Raw genomic sequence first — 25,162 nt, 5'->3', positions numbered from 1 at the left:
GTCACATCGATCACAAATTAATTTATAAAATTCATTATTATCATTACTGTAACTAGTACTGTAGTTAGGATTGTTTCAATTAGGGTAAATTAATTTGTTGTAATTGATTTTATTATATTGTTATTATTATCGTTTGTTTTGGTTTTTCATCATGTGCTTCTAATTAACATTTTAATTCAAGAATCTTAATTAAAGATAAACGTTATATATTTTAGTAATAAGCAATTAATATCTTGGTTAGGATTATTAAATTGAGAATCTGAAATAGAGTTAAAAATAGAAAAGACTTATGAATACTTTATACTGATGTAACTTTAGATATATAATTTTGTTTCCAATAAATTCAAAATGTTTTCTTAGCTCAACTTAACCTGTTTATTTTATTTTATCTTTTATTTTGCTCTAGTTGGTATAAAAAATAGTTTTTAGTTGTTGTTGCATGTTGAAATTCTCACAATCATGGTTGGAAAACTAGTTTTCATGGAGAGACATTGAGGTTGATAAAATACTAATGATAATTAAATTTAAATATGCACACTTGCAGGGATCATGCAACATCTCAATGGGTTTATGAAAAATGTCAACAAGAATAAATTTGACGAACTCTTTCCCTTTCAATTTCTTGTTTTTTTCCCAGCACAAACTTGTGTTTTAAAAAACAAAATATTGAATGGGAATGAGTTCGTCGATTTTCTTCATGTTAAGATTCATCATCAGCTATCATACCGATTTATGTTTTACACCATGGTAAGCAAATGTATTAAAGCATTACTTTTAGATAGTATTTTGTTCGAGTGAAATGTATTGACTTTATTAGAATCCTCAATAAAATGAGTAAGATATGTTGTATTGGGCTCACAAATATGCGTTATCCTAAGTGATATTTTAAGACACGTCTATCCTCTTCCACGTCAGTTGGAGCGCGGATAAAAGTGTTTAGCACTCGAGCTCTATACCTGATAGGTTATTTTTAACATATTAATATTCGAATATCTTATTGAATGTAACTAATTATCTATAAAGTCACACATTATCTACAAGGTACATTTATTTACTAGCTTTCATTTCTAAACTATAGTTTATTTCTAACATTATCTATAAGCCAAAAATTATTTACAAAGACTATAATAACCCCTACAACACAAGGACCCGCAATTATACTCCACCCTTGTAAGTATCAGGTTTCATCGAATCCTCAACACATTTACATTCGCTCACACATCGAGTTTATGTATACTTGCTCTCATATGCATATATTTGTTTATTTTTCCTTACTCATATTCTTACTCTTACTTGAGTCTTAGAAGTCATTTGTTTTTACAAGTTTCTCTTTTTGTTCTTTCAACAAAGCTCATCCTCAAAACTAACGTGTGTGAAGTCCTGAAGTTTACTTTGGTCACATCTATGTCCTAGCTTCTAATTTTGGTAAGAACATATTTGCATGCAAAAGTTATTGTGGTATCTAAATATTGATAAAGAAATAATTTATAATTAAATATAAGTTAGCGGAGTCAGTATTCTAATAGGGATAAAGTTACGTGCGTTATTCGTAAGTTAAAGGTGTCATATTTTGCATTTGATTGAAATATGTGTGAAACTATTTTTTTTTTCCTCTCTTTCTTGCTACATAGTATATCATCACCACGTCATTGATCCTTACAATTTCCCGTTTTATTTTTAAGGCGAACAACAAGTAATATATTATTTTTAACACCTAACTGTGGCACGCTAAAACTCGTCTTTACAGAAATGGGTTTAAGTTTAAACCCGGCCTTGAGGAGATGCAACAACTTTTCCGTTTAGAAAAACCAAAACTTACTTGATAATTGAACAATCACTCTTCACTGACAATTAACAAATAAAATACATCAATTTCCAGTCCCACGGGCTATAACTAATATAGTTCTTCATGTCTTCGAATTACACCTTTTTTTTTCATTTTTGTTGAGATAACTTTCATATTACACACATCCTTAAATACCAGCCAATTTTCCCAACCTGTCCCTTAAAATCTTCAGTCCCATGTACCTGTGAAAAACATGAATATATTGTTAGCTTATACAAGGTGAAGATTATTATTTGATTTAATTACAAATTTGATCTTTATATTTGTTTTTCAAATTTTGTCTTTATACTTGCACCTTTTTTTACGTTTTGGTTACTATATCTAGAAACTAGACGTTTTAATATTTACATATGCAGTTTTAATTCTGCTTTAATCCTTACTGTTAAGTGTGTCTCAACTTTGTTAGATAAAATCACCACAAAAAGAAATTGGTAAAGTAAAACTGTCACAAATTTGTTGTTAAAAGTATATTTTTTGGAGGGTTTAAACTGCCAAAAAATTCGCGGCAGTTTTATCTGATGGAACTAAGACACATTTAACAGCTAAACCAAATTTAAAATGTATATCTAAGTGAACTAAAATGTCTAATTTCTATGTACAAGACCGAAATATAAAAATGTTGCAACTATAAAGAACCTTAAACCTTATTATTTGGTATTTGGCACCCTAACTTCTATAGTAGGTTGGTAACAAAGTTAATCGAAACATGTTTACTCAGTGTTTTATGTTCTATGCACAAACCTGCCCATCATCATCACACTTAACAGCTAAACCAAATTAAAAATGCATATCTAAGAACTAAAACGTCTAATTTCAATGTACAAGACCGAAATATAAAAATGTTGCAACTATAAAGAACCTTAAACTTTACTTATTTATTAGTAATTTGGCGCCCTAACTTCTATATATAGTAAGTTGGTAACAAAGTTAATCCAAAGATGTTTACTCAGTGTTATGTTCTATATATGTACATACCTGCCCATCATCATCACAGTAGCTTGAGGGTTGGTTCCTGGTGACTCAGAAAATGTTGAGCCATCAACCACACGGAGTCTATCAACACCAAGAACCTTATGCTCAGAGTTAACCACCTTCCCCACATGGCACCCACCATGGTAGTGCCAAATAGTGATCACGGAGTCTCTACAAAACTGTTCTACTGACTTTGTGTCATTGGGGCGCTTGGGAATGAGGTTGATATTGGCCTTCACACTGAGGTTAAGCATTTTCTCTGCAGTTTCTCTCTCACACAAAGTGTAGTTTGTGACGTGTTCTGACTGGACAACCTTTATCGCCAAGCGAATACCCTCCACACAGCGCCTAAGATCATAAGGGTGGCTGAAGTAGTTGAAGGTAACAGCAGGGTTGTCCTCCACGTTGGTGTTTTTCAACTTGAGCTCACCTGTTGACCAAGGGTTCGCAACTTTTGACAATATGAACCCTCCCCTGAATGCTTCAACTGGTATGTCTCTCTTGCTCTTCACATAAGCTTTAACAGCTTCTTGTGATCTTTGCTTTGGTGGAATTGTGGACAACTGTCCAATCTGGTTTATCGTGTTAAAAAGAAAAATTGAATTCTGATAGATATTGCTTATTGGCTGCTAATTTACTATGCATGTTTCTGGATTATGTTTAATGCTCAGTATTGCTCTAGGGACCTTGTTATGATATATGCAATTTCATAATTCAGATCAATTTCTAGTTAGTTTTGCTTAGTGTTTTTTGGTTATGATTAATTTAAATGGAATTTAGATACTAAGAGCATCTTTAGGAGGAGTTACCTAAAATTAAGCTACTACTACATAGTAAATTATAAGGAAGAGAACTAGAAAAGATTGCATTAAAAAGAGAAAGTTACTTGTATAAGCAATTGTTGTCTGTCAAGAGACATGCTACACACATAAATTTTGAGAGAAAACTATGCAAGTCTTTTTTAATTGCATGGATAAACATGTTCTAATAGGAAATAATAACTTGCAATAACACCCAATTGTTAAGCATTCCAATGTGCTTTAAGTCTCTAACAGTATTTGTAATTTTGTACCCACAAATACAATAAGTAAATTTAGTGAATAAATAGCATACCTCAGCTGACAAGATACCATGGTGGCAGTGAATGCTGTCTTTGGACTGGCCAAACCCACTGCTGGTCTCAATGTAGACACCCAAATTGGTAATACCAACAGTTTCTATGAGTGACTGCTGAACTGATCTTTTGGAAGGAACAAAAATTGTGTTCATGGGGTTATCAGCCATGCCTTTCCCAACAAATTGGTTGTCAAGCACCACAGGGATGTTCAATTTCTGAAGCTCTGCTTTTGGGCCAATTCCACTCAGCAATAGCAATTGAGGAGTCCCAAGTGCCCCACTAGACACAATCACCTCACTCTGCCTGTCATTTCCTAGATACGCCTCATGCTGCTTCCCATTTTCATCCTTGAAAATAACCCCGGTAGCTTTTGGTCTTTTTCCTGCAACAATAGCATCACCATTTTCACTCATGTATGTGATTGTAACCCACTTATAAGGGCCTAAAGTGTTAAACTTTCATTTAGGGAACTTTTTGTTTTTTCATTTATGTTCAACAATTGATTATTTTAAATATAAAATATAAAATTAGCTAATTTCATAATTTTTTGTAATTTTTTTTATAAAAACGGTTCTTTTAAATAATTTAAACGGCATAAATTGTCTTAAAATCATTTTTATGTAATATATTTAAATATAAAATTTATTTTATAAATTGATTATAATGATAATCAATAATATCCATAATCAAATACTGAAATAATCACAAAAAATAATTCAATTCATCCATACAAAAAAAAAAAACCTAATTCAATTCAAACTCACACTAATTCTCCAATATGAAAATTCACAGAAAAGGATATACTCCCATGACCATGAATTTGATTATAAAAATGTTAGTTATATATACATACCTGTTGTATCAAAAACAATGTTTTGGACAGTGGCATGGATCAAAACAGTAAGTTTGTGAGGGTTGGCAGAAGCAAGCAATTCAGCAGCTGTGTGGCGACGGCCAAATCTGTCAAAAATGGTTCCACCAACTTTGGTTCCGTACTTGTGATCATAGGTGAAGCCATTGAAAGGAGACACACCAGCTGCTAGAAGCCCGTCCCTAACTGCTCTCTGCCAATCTGAAAACTTTGGCCGGTGAACAATCTGCTTCTCAACCCAAGGATATGACTCATTCACTAGCTTTGTATCCCACCCCACCTTCCTTATAAATCTGCATTTTATTATACAAAATGTTAATGTTTTACTTATTTGTCTTGCTTACAAAGTTTGGTAGTAGTTTAAAATGTTTATTATCTTTTTTACAATTATCCTGCTCGCTCTAAATTAGTGTTTACTAACTATTCTATTTTTTTTTTAAGAAACAAAACATTGACATAATTTAAATCTATGGTATATATTTTTTAGAATTTAAGATACTCTTAATCTTTGAAAACAATACTTACATTAAAGACATGAGGAAAATTATTTAATATATTTTTTAAATATTTTAAATTATTTGAAAAATAATGAATAAATATTTTATATTTTTATATAAAGTGTATATATATGTGTGTGTGTTTTTTAATAAAAGAATCACTTTTATTTTTTTAATTAGTCTCTTGGTCACTAACGGTTGTTTGCAACATATATAAGTGAAATAAGGAGAAAAAAAAAACATAAAAGTGAAAAATAACAAGAAAAAAATAGAATAGAAAAAATGTGTTATTTAGATGGGTAGAAATAAGATGGAAAAAGTGGGGAAAAAATTCTTCCTACCTATTTAAAAAAGTGAAAGATATCATAACAATAAATAAATTATATAAAAAACAATTATATTTAATTTTATAGTTTTTTACTCAATTCTTTCTACAAAATATACAAAATACACATTGAGAAACGTGTCAACCTTCCATATCAATAAAATCACTCATTATTTATTAGGCACAATTATTCTTTAGCTTTTATTCATAAAATATAGTTTATCTTTAATACTATTTACAAGTTCTAGGATATTATGTATAAGTCAAGAATTACCTGCAAGAACAATCATAAATGATGTGTTTTAGTTTCAAATTTTGGTAAAAAAAAATTATTTTAAAAATATTTATAATTTTTTTTATGTTATGAAAAAAAAATTTAACTTTTAAAAGTCTATGACAAAAAAAAAAAAGGAGTCAAGGAGTAACAAAGCACCCACACTATATTTCCAATTGATGACCAACAGTAATGATACATTAACACTTCTATATTATAAACACTATTAACATTTATTATTTTTACTTCTTTTGTATTAATATATTAATTAATATATATCACTTGTATTTCTCTCTTTTTCTCCCTAAATATTAAATAGCATTGACTGGTCCATGTAACATCAAACAGCAACACTCATAATTTGACTGCATCCGTTGCTAAATCAGTGGAAACAGTTTAATTGTCGTTTGCAATTTGTGAATTTATCTACCTATTACAAGGGTTAGAATAGGAGTATAGGACCACCACAGGGCAAAGGACCAGAGATCCAACGAGCACTTTAATGATTTTACCGAAAAATAAAACCACCTAAACACAAATTGAATGACATTGTGTGTGTGGTCGCTTTTTCCACCCTTCCTTTTCCTAAGATCTGACATTCTTACCTAACCACTTCCATGGCATAAAATAGGGTTATGAAGGAACGCACAAGGAGCATTTAATTGATGAAATATCCTTCACTAGAAAAAAAAAAAAAAAAAGATGTAGTCTTATCATGAATATAAATGGACAGGATTCAGCTTAGAGCATATTTTCGGATTTGCTGAGGGAGCCTCAAACTCCCATTTAAGAAATTACAACGTAATTTTCTATAAAAAAAAATGTTAACAAAGCACAGCTTTATTTTTACAAATTGGTTGAACTAGAAGTAATAAAAATATACTAATTGTTATGTTAGGTTAAGAATTTTATATTAAATTTAAAACTTGCTCTTAAGATAAAAGTTTTCAAACTTCACTATTTATTCAAAATGGTTTCCAATTGAGCCTGCTTTGGGGAAGTAGTGTCGTCAATGCCATCTGATCTTCTGCCTTCACTTTGGTCCACTATTTAATAATTATAGGTATTAGGTAACTTGAAAGGGTTACATAGCTATGTGCCTTTTGTTTTCTGTTAGGTAGCATACAAAATGTTAACCCCACTACACAATTTCTTTTGGAAACAATAATCAGCAACAAAACCTAATAATAATGATAATGAAAGAGAAAGGGAAAATGGAGGAAAAAGCATCCATTATTTAAGTTGAGTAAAATGATGTTTGCACGTAAACATAAATGGATTCAAGATGTTTGTACTTGATGGTTGAAAGCAGACGACTGGACAAGTGTAAAATTGAGCCTTCTATGCAAGCGAGTAATACTAAAAAAATTTCCCATATAGATAGAAAATAATGATTGTTAATCAATTAAATCTCGCCATCGATTTTATTTAATGCGTCAACTATATATGCATTGCACATTTGCACTTAAAACAAAAATGAGGAAAAAAAATATCCAACGTACATAAGCTTGCAATATAATGATAAAGAAAAAAAATGAACATAAACGGAGTTTTTTTATAAAAAAAAATACTTGATTTCAAAAAATATGTAATTTCATATTTAAATTTGGCACAATGAAGTTAAGTACAAGTTTTATAGAAATTGTTTTTTTTATAAAAAAAAACATACAATATTGCATTCATCTTTCATAATTCAAAATAATAAAGACTAAAAAAACTAATTAAAAGAAAATTTAATACCTATATCCTAACGGTATAAAACAATTTTATAATATCATTCAACGATTATTTTTCTCATTAAAAAAAGTCAAATTTTCTCAAAGTTCGTTTGCCTTTATTTTTATTTCAAAAAATACGTAATTTCATATTCAAATGTGGCACAATAAAGTTAAGTACAAGTTTTATAGAAATTATTTAAAAAAAAAAAAGAAACATACAATATTGCATTCAACCTTCATAATTCAAAATAAAGACTAAAAAAACTAATTAAAAGATAATTTAATACTTATACACTAATAGTATTAAATATTTTTACAGTATCATTAAATAATTATTTTTTTCATTAAAAGAAGTCAATTTTTCTCAAAGCTCATTTACCTTTAATTTTTCATAGCAACCTATATTTTTTTAAAAAAAACTATTTATTATACTCTTTTTTATAAAAAAAAATAAACTTATTAATTTTTAAGAGGTTTTTAATATATATTTGACTCGTTTTCTTCTTTTAAAAAATGGGGAATAAAATTGGAAGGCAAGAGATTGTTGTTAGTTGTTACCTTGGGTCTGCTCTAGTGTAGAAGCCAGCGTTAATGGAACTGCCACCACCCAAAACCCTTCCCCTTGCATTGAGGACTCCATCTGTTGAAATGAAGTACTGAGAAGCCGAAGTTGGTGAAGTGTCTGCCAATGTAATGTGAAAGTTGTGCAGAAATGACACATTAGGGTTGTTGAAAGGGACTCCTCCTCTTTCAAGCAGCAGAACTTTGAACTTCTGAGACAGGGTTGCAGCCAATGGACACCCTGCTGTTCCACCCCCCACTATTATATAATCATACCCTCCACTTTTCCCATTATAACCCAATGAACTTGCTCTTCTTATAAATGGGTACCCTTCATTCCAGTTCTGCTTACCTGCAGTGCAGCAACTATATTTATTAATTTTCATGTTCAAGATTATCCCTTATCCCTAGCTAGATAATAATAATGTAACATTTGTTGATCATCATAACAAAAAGGAGTAAATAAAACACAAGTAAATTAACATTTGTTGACTGTGATCTATTCTATTCTTATTATGTAAATAAAACACAAATCATTAACTATTTAATACATAAAATTGTTTTGAGATGGATTTGTGTCATTGTTACGATATATACTATATATACTATGAAGCAGAACTTGGAAATTAGTGTGAAGGTTGTACACAAGATGGAAATGAATAGTAGTAATAAGAAGGCGTTGAGTTGAGGGTATATATATATATATATATGATGACCTTGAGAAAGAGGTAGATAGTTGAGGAGGCATAATAGAACTAAGTACTGCAGCAAGAATTTGACTGCACCAATGAACGCCATTGAATCTCAGAAAAGCACTCACTAAGAAGCCGCTGCTTCAACCTCTAAATGGCTGCCTCTGGTTGGCCTTCTTTTCTCTGTGCGTGTGCACCATATAAATATTCTCGAAATACATCCTATCTCTACAATAAATGTGTAGCTAGGAAATACACTTATATTTTTTCTAATACATAACTAGTATTTTATTGATTAAAATGTATTTAAAAAATTATATCAGAAATAAAAACATATTAAACAATATTAATTTTTATGTGCATAACAATTTTACAATGTCACTCAATCTTATATTATATTATTAGTATAGTTTTTAAGATAAATTTAATAAAAATTATCAAACTTATTTTATATATATATATATATATATATATATATATATATATATATATATATATGATTATTTGTGGTTATATAACTAGTTGAAAATTATTTATATTATTAGTGTATAATTTTTTTTCTTCTTAATAATATATTAGCTTCACACTTTTTTTTCTTTTTTAAATAAGATTTAAATATATTTTTGGTTCTTTTATTTTTAAAAATATGTAATTTTGATCTTTATTTTAAAATAAAAATATTTAATTCTTTTTTTAAATCCTACAAAGTTTCATTATTTTAAAATAGATATATTTAATCTTTTAGTTTTATAAAATATATAATTTTTATTATTTCATCAAATTAAAAAAAACAATAAAAAATTAACTTGATGTGACTCAAATTAAATAATGTGACACAAAATAATTCATTAATCTATGTCATAGTTAATTTCTTAATAATTAAAATTTTTAATTTAAAGGAAAATCAAAATTACATATTTTATAAAAATAAAAAACTAAATATCTCTATTTTAAAATAAAATAAAATTGTAGATTTAATAAAATTCTCAAAACAATAAAGGTCTAGGACTTACGGAAAGGCGCCATTAGACATTAAAGTTCTACTTAAACGGTTCGATTGCTATTCAATGTCAAGCTGTTTCTTTGAGGACTCGTTGTTCCTCAAGTTAAGATTCTTGATTTTCTTTACAATTTATGCTAATTAAATAAAATAAAAATAATGCAAATTTACAATTAAATGGAAGATGGAAATTAAAAATACTAATAAGTATAATTTATACTGCATTAATATTATTAAATAGAGATGAAATATGAAAAGTCAAAATTATAAGAAAATGTCAGTTTAAATTATAGAAGTTTATTTTGTTGGTAATAAAAAATACAAGCATTTAAAGTTTTAAATTTTTAAAAAATAATTTAGTTTAATTGATAGAAATTAGTTTATTTATAATTTATAAAACTTGTATTATGTAAATAAGATTATTAAAAATATTAAAATCACTTAGACCATCTAGTTCAATCAATAAACCAACTAGCTAGGTAACCATGCAGTCTTGGTTAATAGAGATGAAAACATGTGAGGTTGTTCAATTCATTGAGAGCCTATAATTTAGTCTATATCAGACATTATGCCAACTCAGGTTAGGCCTATTGGCTAAATAAGTGAGATTAAAACTTTATTTAAAATCTATTTAATTAATTAAAAAGACAGTATTCTAAGTTATATAAAACTTTTTTATACTTAATAAACTAACATGTTTAAATGAATATAAATAATATAATAATAACAAAATCTTGATGTAAGTTTATATTATTATTGTTATTATTATTATTATTATTATTAATATTTTAATGTAAAATTTTGAGGTTATATAATTATTATTTTATTTAAATGCTTAAGTCAATTTTCTTACGTTAACTAACTTATTCAGACATTTTTTTTTTTGCTTATTTAAAAGACTTTATTGCAAAATAAGTTTTTCAAGCTAAATCATAATTTTGAAAAGGCCAAACAAAACGTTAAAAAATATATTAAATAAGCATGCATGCATGTCATATATACCTAGATTTTAAATTTAAACTCAGTCAAGATGAAGTCTTGTAGACTTGTACCACCTAGTCCCAGCGCAACCTAACTTATTTCTAACGTATGTGAGACTAGAAATTGAATTTGTGTGAATAGATATAAACTAGTTTTATTATATATTAATCGCAACTGCTAAACCAGAAGTCCAGAACTAATTATCAATCGCAATACTTTATTATATTTATTGCGTATTTAAATATATAATATAACTCAATTAATTCTATCAATAATACAGTAATTTAATAATTCGAGCGTAGGGATAATTATAGTTGTCATTAGTAAATTTGTTAACTTTTATTATAATTATTTATTTTGTAAAAAAACTCAACAAAACTCTAATAATTTTTTAGTACTAATATTTTATTTAAATGAATTTACTATTTCAGTTTTATTCTTTTTATGAAAATATTTTTATAAAAAATCATTTAATCATAATATTTATGTAGTTAATACTTTTGTTAAAAAAAAAGGTATATATTCTACAAATAACATGAAATATAAGAAATACTTAATATATATATATATATATATATATATATATATATATATATATATATATATATATATATATATATTTGGTCCTTATATATAGTATTGTTATTATATCGTGAATTTGGTTCTTTCATTAATTTTTTTACAATTTTGATCTTTATTATTTTAATTGTACAATTTTGTTTCATTCGTTAAATTTAGAGTTTTGCTATAACTGGATCTTTATTATTTTAATCAATACTTTATGACACTTGTTAGTATTTGTGATAATTTTATATTCACTATTTAATGGATGCAAGAGTACAGTAGAGTATTATGTCGGTATACTGTCACATTAGTATTGATGGTAAATACTGTACGTGCATACTACATACAAAACTAAAGTTAAAACAAATGAATCAAAATTTTACAATTAACATAATAAAGTGATTAAATTTGAAAAAAAATAAACGAACTAAATTCTCAAAAAGCAATAATATGAGCAGCAAAGATGCAACTTAATACTAGCAATGAATTTAAATCTCCCGTGCTTGTTAAGAAAGGCTGAAACAACATCGATCTGAAGAAGGCATTTAATGAGGAAATGAACTTCAAAAAAGTTTGTGAAGAAACTGACCGTTGGATTTGCTTGATCACATCTTCTGCAGACTGATCCACCACTTTTACACCAAGACAGCTCACTCACTGCCAAGAGCAATAAAGCTCTATATTTAATATTCTACCAAATATATGTAACCTCTCTCTCTATTCACTCACTGTATTTTGGTTGGCTGTTTATTTTTATTTGATTAATAATTATAAAATACTTACTACTTTTCTCTTCTTACTTTTATGGTTTATGGAAGAAAAATATTAAAATCTTTTATTTTGACCTCTTTAAATTTTAATTTAATTATATTTAGACTTTTTTTTTATTGAAAATTATACTTATACTTGGTCTTCTCTTTGTTATAAGGCATAGTTAAGAGAAAATTGATGGTCCTTTTTGTAATATATTTTAAAATTCCTATAAAATATTTAATTTTTTCCCATTATTTGTTTTTATTAAATATTTTAAGTATGAGTGTTTTTTTATTGATGATAATAGCAGTACATAATTGTTTTGGACTTTAATATTCTTACATCATGCATAACAAGTTAATGTGATTATTAATAAGGACATAATTGATACATTAGTAATATTTAAAAAAAAATCAATAAATCAACCCAACTAATTAGTTTTATTAATTTGTATTGCCATTGATGTTCAAAGTAGCTTATAATAAGTACCAGGTAGAGTATAGTTTATTTTATATATTAATCTTTTAGATTAAAATTTAGGATAAAATACAACTTCAGTCTTTCTATTTTATGTATTCTACTATTTTTATCCTCCATAAAATTTAATGTAAACTCCATATTCTATTTTTTCTAATTTTTATATAATTTTGTAATTTAAAAATAAAAAATTGTAATACACTTTGTTTTGTTTCATATTATTACCTCTTTGTAGTATATTAGAAATGTCAATAGGAGGAATTTGAATTTGTGATATTTTCTTCTTTTTTATATCCTTAAGTCTCATTTTCAATCAGCTGGTCAAATTTACATCTCCAATTAAGTATTCGTTTAAATATTAGTGTTCAAAAGTTAAAACAGTAATCTTTTCTCTTCTTATTAATTTTATATTTTGAAATTTAGGAATGTGCATTGAATTTTTATAAATAAATATAAAGATATGTTTTCAATTTTTATTCAGACATAGTCTATAAAAGTCACAGTTTTATAATGCTGAGGTGTCTCAACTCCGACGTAGAAAATTTTGTTGTTCTGATCATTGCCGGTATTGTTTGGTGATTCTGTTTATCAGGTTGACTGGTAATATTAATATTGCCAGACAAATTGGACAATGAATGACCCATTATATTAGTTGATCTACTTGGAGCGTTTGAAATAATTAAGCCCTTCGATTAGGAGATTAATTTGGTATTTTGGATCAGCGAATTAAACAAGTACACTTCACTGTGCAAATTGCAATCTTCATATATACTAGTACGTACGTTTGCATCTAATTAATTATGGGTTGCGTAGAAGCATTTAAACAGAAATTAAAAAGATCAATCTCAATCCAGAAGCATAGTAGTACAAACTGCAATTGCTAGCTAGATGCAATAAGCTTAAGACAAATATTTATTATGCCACCTCCTCCCCTAACAATTACGCACAAATTAATGTAGAGGAAAGTATATATACAACCATTCGTACAAATATTTTCCAGAAGATGTGCAACTCGTGTATTATTAATAAATGCAAGGATATATATTACTAATTATTGCCTTGTGTTATTGTTTTCATTAATTGCTTCTTCAGGACTTACAGTGCCTTGTGTCTACTATAAGTTGAAAGCTAGCCGAAATAGTCAAGGCTTCTGATTTATGTAGACTATGTAGCAGTATGATTTATCTAAATATATCCGAAGTGAGGAAGACAATATATACTAATTCATCTGAAAACATGGGTATGGAGAGATCTGTTTGTTTGCACCTACATCAAATCCACAACACATGTCCTATCTCCACGCACAACTGCACAAGGTTGGAAGAAAATAATGAGTAATCCCTCTATCCTAAAATAGTATTCATCCTAATTGTTCTAAACAGATCAATCAAAAAAATAATAATAATCAACAGATAAAATAGAATAATAATTTTATAAAATTAATTTTATATGTAATAATTAATTCATTTTTAAATTTTGAAGTTAATCGTAAGAGAAATAAATAAAAAAGTAATTAGTGTTATATTAAATAATTAAATTAACAATTATATTGGAATAATTTTTTATACCAGTTATAATAAGAACGGAGGGAATAATATATATATAGTAAAAACTGATCAATGAGAAAGTGATCATTTTCAATAAAAAAAAATCTTATACTGCAAGGAAATTAAAGTTAGTAATTCAAGAGGATGAAGGGGTTGATGATTCGTGGTGCATTAATTTCATTTATTTCAACACTAGCCAAAGGCAAACGATATGAATATATTGGTTGCATATACACTGACACACCAAATTGACCATAATAATTATTAATTTGAACATGCATGCTAGCTACATGCAAGGTGTGACATAAAAATTATGGTGATTAAGGTGATGTTTGATTTGAGTGTTTTTTTTTTATTATTTTTTTACAAATAATTTTTTTTTAAAATTTTAAGATTTAGAAAATATGTTTATTTTAATTTTAAAAAAATATTTATTATGTTCTCATCACATTTTCACTTTTTCACACAAGACTAAAGACATTGATTTATTATTTTCAGTTTTTAGCTTTTTTTAAAAAAAATATTTTTGTTTTCTAAATTTTGATGAAACTCATTCTCTATTTTTTTTAAAAAAAATGAAAAAAAAAACACTTTAACCAAACACAAATTGCCATGAGAAAATGGGGGCGTGGTAGAGTTATTACTAGCATAGTAGTTGGATCGATTCTTCTTCCCGGCCGAAAATATAGAATTTTGCAAACTCTAATAATATGTCTATGTCACACTTCTAATGTACTAGAACGTATTTAACCTCTGCTTCAGAGATGAAAAATCAATGGAGTTAAGCTTTAGATTTTACTTCATTAAGATTACGATGTACGCTTCATCTAATAATTTGCTAAAAAATATTGAATTTTATAAATAATCACGAAATAGAACAAAACAAAAGACGAATAATAAAAGTTTTAATATTTTCTTATGGGATACATCGTAAGACTATTAAGAGTTTAAAAAAAATAATTTTTTTTTAGTGACTATCTTTTAGGATCCCTAAAAGAAATCTTCCTTTCTCTAACAGTTATCTATGTAACTGCTAAGAAAGACTTCTGTCTCTAATTTATTAACAGCTTTACAGTACTAAGAAACCTCATTTTTATAATTATTTATAGCCTATTTGAGCTTATTTTATGAAATAAATATTTGGGTAAGTATTAGAGAGATGTTATGAAGATATATAATTTATAATCTAAGTTTTTTTAGTTCATTTCAAAGTTTTCATGATAACTAATAAGCAACTTAAAATTTATAAGAAAAATGTTCAATCATATTTCCTCTTCAACTATGAAAACAATTTATCGTGAGTGCTTATATGATTAACTTTTGAAACAAGAATTTAATTAAATTATTTGCTCATACACGCTTTGTGTTTTAGTATATTATTACTCAATAAATTGGATGATAACACACACACACACACAAAAACTATTAATTTGACTAAACTCCACGAATGCCGAATTTCCAATAAAAAGCAACCAACAATTCTTTTTGTCTGATTAGACTCATACCCAATATAATTTCCTAGGCTACTTTCAAACTATTTATGTTGTGCATCCACCACCATAAAATAAGTAACATAAAAAATAAAAAATTATATGCGATTTGGTTGCTTATTCTACATTAGTATACTTGTGTTGTCCCCATCAATATTTGTCAATCACATTTTAAAAGGGTCTTCTTACAAAAGTTGGCGTTGAGCCAAAAAAAAAAAGAGTGTTCGCTTATCCTCTTGGCGTTAGGTTGGCAATTAAGTTTATGGATCACAAATTTATCAAATTTTCAGAATTCATTATTTCCCATTACTTTTTCTCTTTTTGGGTGACTGTCATTAATTTGATTTGAGAGCTAATAAAGTATATACAAATCTCTTCATATCCTTGCCCTTTTTTGTGTGAATTAAAATTTATAACGACCAAGCTTCACTGAAATCTTTTTATAACTGACAGAATTTAAAGGTCTTTGCGAAAATTTGTGAATGTACTAGTATCATTTTTCTTTATTTCCGGCTATATATATATATTGATAATTTTCCCGAGGCTCATCATAGAAGACTTGATGTTTTGAAAGTTATTATGCAGCACGGCATTCAAGCTAGGGACCAAACCGATCATTGGCACCATGACCGAGCACTATCGACATGTCATCCATTTGCATGTATATATGCATACTTGTTAACCAGACACTCATTTTTGTTGCCATCAAAATATCATCCTAAAATTCTAAACAATACAAAACATTGTTTAGTGTCCAAAGTCAAACAAGCTAATTGAAGCAAGCAGTCTATCTTTACTTTCAACCTTGTTAGCATTACAAGTAGCAAACATGATCTTACACGCAGTTGCATCAGTCAAAATCTTAAGAATCTAATATAAACACACGACTCCAACATTTAAACTTTCAGAACACATTCAACTCTTACACACAAAATCATGTAGAATAACCTAAGTTCTCCAATTAACTAAAGAACCCAACTCGAACCGAGATATCTCTAAACAAAACGCAGCCCTCGTGTGCAGCACTCGCATAAAAATTAATACCTTTGAATGTCTTAAAAAATGATCACGAGTAAAAAACTTCGTGGATTAGCAAAAACCCTGCAGAAACCACCATCTTCTAACAGAATAGTTTGCTTTTAAGTAAGATATATATGACTACCTTTACCTACTCATGTTTTGATGAACTCGTATACTCGGCTCCATTGCCCGGTGAAGTTACACTAGATGAAGCACTAGATGAGGTAACTCTACCAGCAGGAATAGCACTTTGATTGTTTTTTGATGGACTTCTCCTAGGATCGTTATTTGCATGGCCCTGTCCCTCCTCTGCTAGTTTTCTGATAAGGTTCATGATAGTTGGAACAAACTTGCTAGACAAGGAGATGATTCCTGGAAGCTGAAAGAAAAAGAAAACATTAGGATACTAAACATATCTGGGAAATAAATCATATGGAAAACCATGTGTTATTTATACATAATTTTGATTAGTGCAAGTAAACTGTAGTTGGGAAATAGTTTCAAGAAATCCTTATAGGAGTATGTAAACCTTAGTTGGGGGTCTGTTTTTTACAAGGCATTTGGTTCCCAAGTTTCAGTTTGTTTTAATTCTAAATTTAAATGATAAAATGTAAGTAATCAAGCACCTAAGTGCGGGCCTATTGGTTGATTAACCTCTCTTTTCAAAAACTAATATTAGGGGAAGTTCAGAAAAGTTACATTTCTTATAAAAAAAATCAAGTCAACGTTTTAAGGAGTGAACAACAAATCATAAAAGCTACTCACAGCTCCATTGCGAAATTCACCCGTAATGTCAAGCTGCGCCCATAGGGCTTTAATGAGAAGATAGCCAACGAAGATGACACCTAAATACAAGGGATTTCTGCCATAAAGAAAAACAAATTTAGGTGAGACCAGTTAAGTTAGACGGTTGGACAAAAGTTAAGAAATTTCTTTAGGCTTGAAAAGGCCCATTCAATAGTTGATTGCAATTCAAACACAAATTACAGAGAAGATATATGGAGAGTTAAGAGCGAATATAAATAGAGCCTTGTTTCTTTCAAAGGAAAAGGTTAGAAAGATATCAAATGGGTAAAGTTGGCTTCCACCTTAAAAGTGTCATAAATTCATTAAATCCAAGAATAATCAAAGCCACAATCGCCCATGGAGGAGGTAACCAGTTGCTGCTACGATTGTTGGCTTCCTGAAATTAAAAATAAACTACATCATCAATAAGTAAAAGTTAGTAAAATGTTTGATCAGTGACAGAAATCAAATGCCTACATAATATGCATCCATGATGTTTTATCATACTAATTATGTCCACTTCTCAACAAATCATCGTGTAATCCTTACACACGAACCTAATCAAGACCGCAAAAGAAATTCATAGGTTTCACATTTCTTATAATTTTTCAATAATAGATTTTCCTATAAATAGAGGAACCTTGAAAATTATAAAAACAATGTATAGAACATCATGCCTGTGCAGAAATGGCCTGAGAGACACAATATTCTGTCTCCATCTTGAATTGCCTCCACAAGGATTTACACTGGACGGGTGTGATCAATGTTTTAGAGGGCGGTACCTACAGAGAAAATTAATTAGAACAAATGATCAGTGACAAGAATATAAAATATACTCAAATTATAAGAACATGCAGGAGATCAAAACACAACATTCTTTAGCCTAAAATATCTATTAATCATTCTTTTCCTTAATAAAATCTCTATCATTCTTCTATTTTCTTGCTCACTTCTTCTGATACAATTGTACCAAACTGGTAAAGAGTTATGTCTAGGAGCTACGGGTACCCAATCACATGGGATAAAAAGGTTTCAATGGTATCTACAAGAATGGAGGTAAGATTAGACTTAATGAAACATATTTGGAAATGTTTTGGAAACCAAAATAATGAAAATTAATTTTATGTAAGTTTATGTATTTTCAATCCTTATGTTTTTTCTTCCATGTCATTATCTTTGATTATGTAATAAGTCAAAATTTGAATTAATTAATTTATTTCAACTATAGTTAAGTGAAAGTATAAAAAAAATATAAGTTTCTTAAAATTTTTTAGTTTATTATCATTGAAACAAAATTGTGTATGAATTTATTAAGAATGACATAATAGTATGGGGACTACAAAAAATAACTTAAGAAATCCATTTATGGAACATCCATTAGAGGTGCTCTTAGACTCAAGAAATTGGAAGAAGTAATTAAGTTCATGTGCATGATGTGTGATAGATTGTTAGAGTGAAGATCGCCGGAATTCCTCAATTAATTATCGAGGAGCAAAGTTCAATAATTTGGTACAAACTTTTGATTAGGGCTCAAGTTTGTACCAGCATGCGTTCATTTTTGTTTCACTTAGTGTAATTTCCATACGCTCACACCCCATTAGTTCCTATCTCACTTTGGTATCAGATAGAGGGAAGAGATATACTAGTTAATTATCTTCATAGATTGCATTTCTGATCTATCATTTATCAAATATAATATAGCAATAATAAAATTGCACCTGATCCCAAGTGCTTGAAGCTAGTGGCTTAACTGCCGTCATGCTCTTATCTTTAGCAGAACTGCTTGATGAATCTGCTAATGCAACTATTAATGTTTTCTCAATATTATAAATGTCATCACCATCATCCAAGCGAATTACAGCCATTACAGACAGCAACTTCAAGCACTGTAAATTATTAAATTTGGTTAAAAAGGTATCTCTAATCTCAAATGTAATACAAACTCAGGTAACAATATGTGAATCTTAATTATATGTCATACCGAAGAGCGGGCAGACTTGGTGATTGCTCGAACATCTTCTTTTCCCGTCCAAATACGAGGCATTGAATCAGAATCATGACTAAACAATGTCAAAAACCTGCTTTGAAATTTAAGATAAGTGCCTCTAAAGCAAAACTCAACAAGTCTAACAAGTCAACTTAAATGTTGCATAAGTTTCATACCTGTCCTTCATACGGATTAGAACTCTGCCAGCTTCTTCCCTAGCCTTGGCTTCTATCACACCCTTTGCATAATCATCTAAACTCACAATCATGCTCTTTTTTGTTTGTTCATCCACATCAAATCTGATAAGTTCAACACAGAACCCAGAAACAGCTGATTGAGTCTCATGATTAAGAAGTTTCCTTATTGATGGCCAAGTATCACTATTAGCTGCATCCAATAGAGTTTCAACAGGTGCAGACAAGGCCTCTTTCAGTTTTTCCTGCAAGAGTACTATAATCAACAAACTTCCCACGAAGTTAGCCAGTCATCTATAGAAACACAGCAAACTTCCACCAAGTGTCACAAAGCAGACAAACTCCATATAAATTTTGACTTGCTATAATTAATAGGCACAATATTGACATTAGTACATTGTATCAAACTATCAACCAACACATTTTCTCCCCGGTAACTATGGTGGAAACTTTTCTAGTTCTGATTTCATATAACCATCTAAAAGATTTCAAATATTGTTCATTTGGTCTATTTGGCACAAACATATATCATCTGCAATATTACAAGTGCTATTGAGCTCAAATACACTCAAGAATTTGTGAAGCATGAATCTCAAACATGTACCTCATATGATGAAACAAGTTCTGACATCTTAGAAGCTCGTACAGATGCAACATGTGCATCAATATCACGCTGTAGCTTCTCCCTTACTTTAGATGTATCCCAGTTTGCTATTTCAATAACAACATCTGCAAGGATAATATATCAGTGCCAAATTGTAATTCACTAAAGTGAGTTAGATGCATACTTGCAACAAATAAGTTTAAATCTCTCAGTAGATTATTGGAATGAACAAAAAAGTTAGCAATTATGCTCTCAGCACCAATTTAATAATGATACACAATCAACTTCATGTATATCCATCTCTTTGGGTCACTCTTTTCCTTTCCAAGATATTGGGCATTCAACTTTAATCTGTTGATGTCTAATAGAAAAGGATAGACAGATTTCTCAATACCTGCACATCCTTCGTCAAACTGAGCCATATAAATCTCTATGCACTTATTGGCAGCAGAAGAAAACCCTTCCCCTCCATTCAATGCCTTGTCAAATGCTTCCTTAAACTTATCCAAAATTCCGGACCTCATATGTCCCAGCACAATTTGGAATGTTGGTTGGACAAGCTACCAATTGAAAAGGCATTAAGGAAAATATAACAACATTATAAATCTAAGAATTATCACAAATCTCCAAAAGCATTTAAGAAAAATAAACATGACAATTCAATATCTCAACTAGTCATTATTATTTCAACATCATCAATTTTTGTTTCTCTTTCGATAATCACTGGCTAATTCATTTATGTTAACATAAAAGAAAAGGTCAAACAATCATGATTGCACAAAAATGAAGTTCAGAATAATTACTTGAAACAGTTTTTCTTGAAGTTGCTTTTGTTTTGCAGATCTCACACCTTCGTCAAAATAGTTGGCTTCAGCATCATACCTAGAGTAAAAGAAAATATCTCAATATACCTTCAGTTCACATCAAGTAATTTTCATATATAATGTTTCAACAACATGCATGACAGGTCCCTGGAAGTTAAAGAAATAGTTACAAAGTAGTTATAGAATTAGTATGGTGCTGTTAGTAATAAGGCTCACCTTTAATAGTAGAACGAGATTCATATTGAATTGCTAGCTTTGGGGAAATTAAGCAGTAGCTCAGTTGTAGAAAGGGAAAGCCCTTTTTTGAAGGAAAGGCCATTATAAGTAACTCTCTCCTTTTAATATGTTTAAATAAAGATTTCCTGCCCTCCTAATTCTTTGTAATCATCTTTTCTTTGCCTTAATTTCTTCTTTTGTATAATAATAATAATGGTCTTTAATTAAAAAAAAAAGTGACAATCTAATCAACAAAGCAAAGACCAAGTATTTCCAAACAAAAATAATGTAAAGCTACCAAAGTTAGCAGGGTTATAATATAGCATCAGCATGGTATTCAATAAATGAGCCATAAAAGAAATATCATAAAATTAGCTATACTCACTCAGAAAGACAAGCAATAAGGAGTGAATTGAGCTTTTTCCCAAATTCAGAAATAGGGCCAGATTGCACAGCCTCTTCCAACTCACACCAATCCTGAGTTATAATCACAATGTAATTTCCATGGCTTTAGTACTTAAGATTGTCAAGCGTTGGACAACTATACAAAATAGAAATGTAAATACCTTATTTGTAGCAAAAAGGTCATATTTCTCGTTAGCAATTTCTTCACATCGTACAGTAGCTACCATTACCTACAGGTGGGTGGATCATAATAATTAATAAAATCAAGATACATGTAAAACAAAAGCAGTAGAACTCTAGATATTTACCTTGTGTGCAGGAAGGTCGAGATCCTTGTTCTCTTTAATGATTTTCCAGATTTCTTGAGCACTAAAAGAAAAGCCTGAAGCAGGAACTACTCCACGCCGATCCCCTGCAAGCCCACCTGGAGCAATAGAATGATAGAATCGTTGCCTCAAGTTGGCAACCTACATTTAAGATTAATCAGAATCAACAATATATGCAAATTAGAGTACTTAAATGGCTAACTTTTTTTTACACTATGAAAGCTAAACTAATACACACACTAAGCGACATTAGCCACCCATGCTGATAATTGATCATTCAATACGAACAACATGCAAACCAAAAGGAAGCTAGTACTAATTCATACCTGCTCCTTAAATTGTTCTTCCTTTTCTTCGAAACTAGAAAGAGCAACAACTTCAACCTGGTCATTTGTAGCCAAGTGCAAAGAATTAGTACTATAAAAGTCCAATACAACTCTATTATGTGTAAGTGAACATTAATAAGTTAAGTGATTACAATGAAAAATTCACTTAATGGGGTTTCTTTGTGAGCATCTGGTTTAGGAACAGAATCCCATATCTGCCAAGTAAAAAGTAGAGAAATAAAGGTTAACAAAAAAATTGGATACCTATTTGATAACATCATATAAAAGTGAGATCACTGCATTACCTTCTGAATATCTTCTCTCAAAACAGGTTCTAAATTTTCAAGTGGTGTCTACGAAAGGAAAAGGTTAACCACATAGTAAATAAAGATATATAAACAATAAAAAATGAAATACAGGAAAATATTTAGAATTATCAAAACAAGCAGCAACATTTTGCTGTCACACCTTTGTCTTATCACGTATGACAAACAACATTGTTGTTTTGCGTGGACTAAACAATCTCATCATGACCTGAAAGCAAATACAAGCATGCAATTAGATAAATAACAACTTTTTAGATTGGAAACTGTTGCTTGTAGTCAATAGGTTATTGAATGATACCTGAAACACAGTTTTTAAAAGCGGCTTATTTGCAGCTTGTTCGCGACCAATGTCATGACACCACCTTTACAAATAATAAAGGGGAGGAAAGATCAATTGCGCAAAGAAAGAAGATTTGACTTAAAAAAAAACATTAAAACAAAGAAGTACAACAGTTACACGCTTACACTAACTTTAAATTTTTTAGCATAAGTCTATATTAAAAATAATTAAAAGGAAGGAAGCGTAAAAGAACTCACATGTTTATTAGCACTATATCAGAAATAGCCAAAGCAAATAAAGCACTCTGCTTTTCAAATGTAGTATCATCCTGGGGGAAAACGATTTCAGTATAATGGAGAAACAACCAAAGGCAGAAGTATCATTTCTCATTTCTCTTTGTTCTAATATTTCCTAATGGAAGATTAATTACATGTTTGAATAGCCAAAAGTTCTGTATCATTGACTATTATTAATCCACTATAGTGCAAATGCAAAACCAGAAAGATTGCAGAGTTATGTATTCTTGTCAACTTACTAAAATACATAAATGTAATGAAACTAAGAGATAGTTGAATCCTCTCATTTAGCATTGCTAACAAAAATTTAAAGTATTATTTCACAAGGAAAAAATAAATAATTAAACATTACCCGCAAAAATCATGAGCAAATAAGAATATTGCAAATTATCATAAAAAAGGTATTATGTACTGTGTTCCACTGGGGCTACAAACACATTAACATATATGCATTGCCAAGATATGATATAAATAAAAATGCAAAAGGCAACAGACTCTAGATCATGACCGGAATGGTCAAGGAAAGTTAAGGTGAGAAAAAACCACCTCTCCACGTTCTCTTCCATCAGTACCCTCCAAATCCATCACAAGTGTACAAGGCTCTATCCCAACACATCTAGCCATCCAAATTCCTCTGGTTGTTTGAGACCTGAAAACAAACACGTCCTATCAGGTTCACCTTGTTAATTGTGATAGCCAGATTGGACTGTTGAAGTGAATGAATGGGGGTTGTAGAAACATGCCTTCCCTTAAATGCATCCATCTCTGTGAAGTTAGTACAAAACAAACTATTTAAGAGCGTGCTCTTGCCTGTCCAAACCAAAGAAAAAGGTCAACAATTTAAGCATCCCTTCATAGAATAAAATCAATAAGATAAAATTCTCAAAGGGGGGGATTAAGAAAAGGATCAAAGTGGTTGAACTTAATCATTAGAAATCACTAGTATATGTATAGGTAATTTAGTCATAAACCTATACCAAAGATCAACTTTAAGTTATTGCTCACTTGTCAGCTGTAACACACAAGGCACAAACACGAAACATCAATTTTATATTCCCAATTCCCATCAATCTTAATATACAATCACCTCTAGCATTCAGTATGAAGTAAAAATATATATATTAATAAGATACACATCCTCAAGTGCAAATTGACTGGTAACAAATCAGCTTATGAAAATAATAAGAAACGAAATTGAGATCACGAAGCATACCACTACTTTGTGGACCCATAATAGAAACCACGGCATAGGAAAGCCCACACTCACTTAATTTAACCTCTTTCATGAAGTTTTCAATCCCGGCAACATTGAAGGCACCATCTCCATCAATAAGTTGAGTGGAACAACATTTCTCATTGTTCGCTGTATAAGCACATACTCAATCTTAGTTGAGACAAAAATTAGAAGCACAAAACTTGTACAATTTTCAAGCACACATTAAATTAGGTGTCACCTCAACATTTTACTTTCACGTATAAACAATAAAGATGTATAATTTTGCCATGTTACGGATCAAATGGCCAAGATTAATCAAATCAAACCAACATCAATTAATAACAAACTAATCTTAACTTGAAAACTGGAAAAATGTTTATAAATAAATAACTGAAAATATCGTTATCCGTTATAGCTAGCCACTAACACCATTAATATTTGATGGCAATTGTAATAAACGGAAATTACAAAAAAAAAAAGGAGTTACTATAGAAGGCTTTGATGAGTATATTTACGTAGAAAATGCATGCATGAATGAGGGAAATGAAAGAGACGTACCCATTTGAATGTATCGCGATTTGGATTTGAAGCACGAAAAAAGGTTAAGAGAAGGTGCGATCTCTCATCTTACAGGGATCATTGCCATTTCGTTTTCGTGATAAACTATCCTT

The 25,162-nt window shown here is 29.5% G+C and overlaps 2 protein-coding genes across 2 annotated transcripts; both read right to left on the bottom strand.

Annotated features, from left to right (window-relative positions):
* Positions 1-1,777: 1,777 nt before the first annotated feature.
* Positions 1,778-9,059, bottom strand: LOC100818122 (protein HOTHEAD). The gene is made up of 6 exons (XM_003546639.5): positions 8,898-9,059; positions 8,179-8,533; positions 4,789-5,099; positions 3,932-4,317; positions 2,822-3,390; positions 1,778-2,028 (listed from the first exon to the last, which is right to left on the bottom strand). The coding sequence occupies exons 1-6, from the start codon at positions 8,977-8,979 to the stop codon at positions 1,974-1,976; spliced, it is 1,758 nt and encodes a 585-aa protein (XP_003546687.1). The 5' UTR covers positions 8,980-9,059; the 3' UTR covers positions 1,778-1,973.
* Positions 9,060-16,480: 7,421 nt separating this feature from the next.
* On the bottom strand, positions 16,481-25,053 carry LOC100797516 (protein ROOT HAIR DEFECTIVE 3 homolog 1). Its single transcript, XM_003546921.5, has 23 exons — positions 25,050-25,053; positions 24,489-24,638; positions 24,019-24,085; positions 23,822-23,924; positions 23,237-23,307; positions 22,998-23,061; positions 22,842-22,907; positions 22,679-22,726; positions 22,526-22,588; positions 22,374-22,430; positions 22,030-22,188; positions 21,883-21,951; positions 21,702-21,793; positions 21,080-21,158; positions 20,671-20,836; positions 20,277-20,401; positions 19,655-19,917; positions 19,473-19,569; positions 19,210-19,377; positions 18,169-18,273; positions 17,794-17,888; positions 17,471-17,567; positions 16,481-17,084 (listed from the first exon to the last, which is right to left on the bottom strand). Exons 1-23 carry the CDS (start codon positions 25,051-25,053, stop codon positions 16,854-16,856), a joined length of 2,439 nt encoding a protein of 812 aa, XP_003546969.1. The 3' UTR covers positions 16,481-16,853.
* Between the last annotated feature and the right edge of the window lie 109 nt (positions 25,054-25,162).

Source organism: Glycine max, chromosome 15 (assembly GCF_000004515.6).
Source record: "Glycine max cultivar Williams 82 chromosome 15, Glycine_max_v4.0, whole genome shotgun sequence".
Taxonomy (NCBI): domain Eukaryota; kingdom Viridiplantae; phylum Streptophyta; class Magnoliopsida; order Fabales; family Fabaceae; genus Glycine; species Glycine max.
Note: the sequence above shows the minus strand (reverse complement) of the source record. Positions and strands in the feature narration are given on the sequence as shown.